This window comes from Vigna radiata, chromosome 5 (genome assembly GCF_000741045.1).
Source record: "Vigna radiata var. radiata cultivar VC1973A chromosome 5, Vradiata_ver6, whole genome shotgun sequence".
Taxonomy (NCBI): domain Eukaryota; kingdom Viridiplantae; phylum Streptophyta; class Magnoliopsida; order Fabales; family Fabaceae; genus Vigna; species Vigna radiata.
This window is the reverse complement of record NC_028355.1, coordinates 12,727,811-12,732,218: the sequence shown is the minus strand read 5'-3', so window position 1 is coordinate 12,732,218 and position 4,408 is coordinate 12,727,811. Positions and strand designations below refer to the sequence as shown.

Below are 4,408 nucleotides of genomic sequence, written 5' to 3'. Positions count from 1 at the left end.
ATGTTTATGTTTATTTTGAAGAACATCTATCAATACATATGATTATTTATTTTTAATAAACTGGCATGTATATTAAAAGGTGCAGTTAAATATCTGAAATTAGAGGACATTTCCTAGTACCAGGAAGCATGCAAGATATAATATACCTGTGGTAACATGTATATATAACTTCTTCCTCTTGAGTTTGTCATGTCAAGCATATCTAGCTAGTGATTTGAGGGTTGCAGTTTCTACCAACCACAGCTTTCAAATCAGAGGTTCCGGTTAGGGAGTCACCATTTACTAGTGCATGCTTTGCCCAAACTCCAATTCATCATATCTTTGGTCTTCCATTAATTTGATGGATAAGCTTGAGCCTTCTCCTTTCCATTGTGGTTGCAACATTTTCATTGTTTTCTCCTATACCCTTTTACACATTACTTTAAAAAGCTTTTATTCCTAGCACACAAATGGGAATAATAATCCTTTCCTTTCGATTTGATGGTTGAGCACCCCACAACTAGTTACCACTACCTGTCATTCAAACCCTAGAAAAGTTAATCTGTCACACTCATCAATACAACTTAATTAAACACCAAGTCTCAAACCTCCACCAAAACCTTGTTTTAAAGTAAATATAAATCCACGTACGTATAAATCTTGGAAAGTGATCCCAAAACAACTGCAAAGGAATAACCAAGGGTTAAGAAAATGGATCACAAGTTCAAAACTGAAGAATTACACAAAGCCAGATTAATAAACGTGAAATAAAGGCATGCAGTTGAATTGGCTTTGTCACAAACCCTTAAACAAACACTTCCTTTCTGTGCCACTGAGAAAGTTGTTCATCCACAAACCCATAATGGAATGTTCCGGTATTACTTTTCTTGGTGCTTGTTATATACCCTCTTTTTCTCCCCACTTGTATTCATTCACTGAAGTTAAGAAACAAAAGGAATAGGTAGAAAATAAAGGGAGAAGGAAAGAAGAGAAAGGTTGTGAGTGAGTTTGTGAGAGATGGGGAGGGGTAAGATTGAGATCAAAAGGATTGAGAACTCAAGCAACAGGCAAGTTACATATTCAAAGAGGAAGAACGGGATCCTTAAGAAGGCAAAGGAAATTAGTGTTCTATGTGATGCTCAAGTTTCCCTTATCATCTTTGGTGCCTCTGGAAAGATGCACGAATACATCAGCCCCTCCACCACGTAATTATAAGGACTTCTTTCACTTCTTCATCTTCCTTTAGGCTAAACTTTTGCTTTTCTCTAGATTCCTGGTTTTCTTTCTGGTTTAACTTTGATCTTTTCATTGGTTAAGGCTGATTGACATCCTAGACAGATACCAAAGAGCCTCTGGGAAGACCCTCTGGGACGCCAAGCATGAGGTAGCTAGGTTTTTTTTTTTCTTTGAAGACAAACTATTAGTTTTTGTTTGATTTGCCTCAAAGGAAAACATGCATATGTATGTAGTTGTTTTTCTTAGAATATGTTCAGTTCCAAGAACCGGTGATTCTGTGGTTAGATCTAGATTTGGAACATGTAGGCAAGAGTAGTGAGAATAGGTATGTGTCTATACGAACAGATCTGACTATAAAACAATGTTATGAACTCCCTTAATTCCTTTTCTTTGCAAAAGTTTCAAAAGCTGAATGGTATACAAGAGTTGTTTGTAGGGGTTAGGAACAAAGATGTGACAAATGTCTCTTCCTAGCTAGGGAGTACTCGTACTCGGTCGATGGATCTCTCTCTTGACTACACGTTTCTTCACTGACATTCAAACCAGCCACTAGCTAGACTCAGATCTACTGCAATTTATTTGATAAATTTTCCTTTCAATTCCATTTTTGTCTTCTTTCTGGGGTGAGACTAGCTAGGGACATAATATATGTATGTTCGGATTTTATACAATATTGTTGTTGAACTCACTGCAGAACCTCAGCAATGAAATTGATAGACTCAAAAAAGAGAATGACAGCATGCAAATTGAGCTCAGGTATATATGTAAACATTAACTATTGCACCTTGATTATATATCCAACGTCATCTCTTAATTATTTCTGATCAAGTGTATGTATATGTATATATGTATATATATATATATATATATATATTTATATATTTCAGGCACTTGAAAGGGGAAGACATTACGTCACTGAATTACAAAGAACTGATGGCTCTAGAGGATGCCCTTGAAAATGGCCTCAATGGTGTTCGTGAGAAAAAGGCAATGATATTTTAATGATTACCATTACCACAGCTTCATTATTGGTTATCAAACACAGAAAACAAGTTTCCTCAAACCTTGTCTTGTTTGTGCCACAGGTGGAAGTGCACAGGATGTTCAAGAGAAATGTATGTAGGTTTTTCTCACACTGTATACGATGAAAACTTAATTAGTCTTTACATCATAAGTTCAAATCATAGTTCATTATTCTCACTTCCTTCAATTAACATATCAGTTATCATAATCATAATAATGCTATTTTTTACAATTACATATATATATATATATATATATAACAAAAGGATACTACTGATACATTTGATATTGGTCAGGGCAAGATTTTGGAGGAGCAAAATAAGGAACTCAATTTCCTTCTGGTAAGTGGTATATATGTGTATGTGTGTGTTTTTCTGAAGCATTATGAATAATAATTTGCATGATTTGAATTCAAAGTTATTTGTCGTTGTGAAAAAAATCTCATATACATAGAAGGGATGAGAGAGGCTTGATGAGGATGAACTAAATAAAAGTTGAAGAATAAGATGAGAGATATTTTTATATGAAATACGAAATTTATAGAAAAAAAAAAAGGAGAATGAGTGTGAGGAGAGATATAAAGAAAATATTTAAATTGTATTTGTTTTTTTTTAATTATTTTTGCCAATAAATCTTTTAAAGTTGAATCAATTTACTTTTGCTAATAACCATAAACATTATTGTAAAGTAATCGTAATCAATGTTTAAATGTCAAAAAATGTTGTCTAAATATCATTATCCATATATATATATATATATATATATATATATATATATATATATTCACGAATACTATTGTATCCAAATCCAAATGATGGTTACTGGAAAGGATCTTAAACATTCTGAAATTTTTGTAAGCACAGATCAACAGGAAAAGAAATTGATACATATTAACTTTTTTTTATTTTATTTTCTTTTAATTTGTTAGGTCTGCATTCACTTTGCGTCATTTTGTAGTTAAATAACAAATTGAATTTTATAGTTTTCATATAAAAAATAATAATAATACAAACTTGTGTCTTCTAAAATTAGAAGCAATAAAATCAGTTGGAATTTAAAAGACATTTTTTTTAAAAATAGCTAAGATACATCATAAAATTAAAATGAATATAAAGTGCATATTAATTACCTTAAAAAATCGGTTTAATATAAGCTTATTTATGATATGAGGTACTTGTTGATTGCATATGTTACTCATGAATCATCTGAGACTTCAACCAAGACTTATTGATATTTTATTTCAATCTTTTATCACATTTTCTATACTGTTTCTCTCATATCTTAATGGATATTAGCTAATATCATGTCATCATGAAGGAAATTTATAGCATAATCCTGGCAGAAAAGTTCAAGAATGAAACTAACATTTATTTGAATTGTTGTGTATGTGTATTACAGCAGCAACATTTGGCATTAGAAAGCGTGGGAAACATGCATGGACAGTGGATTTGACAATATCATAATAATTATAAAGGGATTTCCTATATAATGTAGATTAATGGCTGCTGTTGTCAAATTAATTCTGCTCAAAGCCTTGTATAACTTCTATAATTTCCTATTTCCACCTATTATTATATAGTTCGCTGTAGACTCTGAAACTTGTTATACCATGATGATTGAATTTGGATTATATGAAATTACTAATTAGTATGTTTTGTGATTCTTCAAATAGCTTATCATCTATGAATAAATGTTACTGACTTAGATTAATATCTGTCAATGTTTTTTTAAGAGTATGTACAGTAATAATCAAAACTTTTGATACATAATAACATTTACACAATTTATACATATATATGCCGCTACCTACTCTCCATTTTTTTTAGGTTAAGCTTTTGAAATCAATATAAGGATAAGTTTGTATAGGATACAGCAGAATATGTTAAGTTATATGGGAAAGTGAAGATCCAAATTTAGAAAAAAAATAAATAAAGGGTGTGCAAAATATGTCAACAAGTAAAAATGTCACATTTAAACTATATTAGAAAGGAGCGCATTTGAAAAAAATAGTTTTCACGACAAAAGGAAATATAAACTTACAAAAGAGAGAACAAATCTCTTCAAATATTAGCCACGATGATATGTACAAAGTAGATTTGTCGAGTAAGAATGGTATAAGTAATATTTTTAATATGATTGATTTTTTTATTTTGTTATCACTAGTGTAAAA

The 4,408-nt window shown here is 31.1% G+C and overlaps 1 protein-coding gene across 4 annotated transcripts; it reads left to right on the top strand.

The window, feature by feature from the left end:
- Positions 1 to 843: 843 nt before the first annotated feature.
- On the top strand, positions 844 to 3,844 carry LOC106761699 (floral homeotic protein PMADS 2-like). 4 transcript variants are annotated; one of them, XM_022780287.1, is made up of 7 exons: positions 844 to 1,184; positions 1,297 to 1,363; positions 1,910 to 1,971; positions 2,103 to 2,202; positions 2,301 to 2,334; positions 2,535 to 2,579; positions 3,640 to 3,654. In XM_022780287.1, the coding sequence occupies exons 1-6, from the start codon at positions 997 to 999 to the stop codon at positions 2,558 to 2,560; spliced, it is 477 nt and encodes a 158-aa protein (XP_022636008.1). In that variant the 5' UTR covers positions 844 to 996; the 3' UTR covers positions 2,561 to 2,579; positions 3,640 to 3,654. The 4 variants fall into 4 exon arrangements, with proteins under 4 accessions (XP_022636008.1, XP_022636006.1, XP_022636007.1 ...); XM_022780285.1 differs by having other exon boundaries at positions 845 to 1,184; positions 2,301 to 2,330; positions 3,640 to 3,844; XM_022780286.1 differs by having other exon boundaries at positions 845 to 1,184; positions 3,637 to 3,844.
- Positions 3,845 to 4,408: the final 564 nt, after the last annotated feature.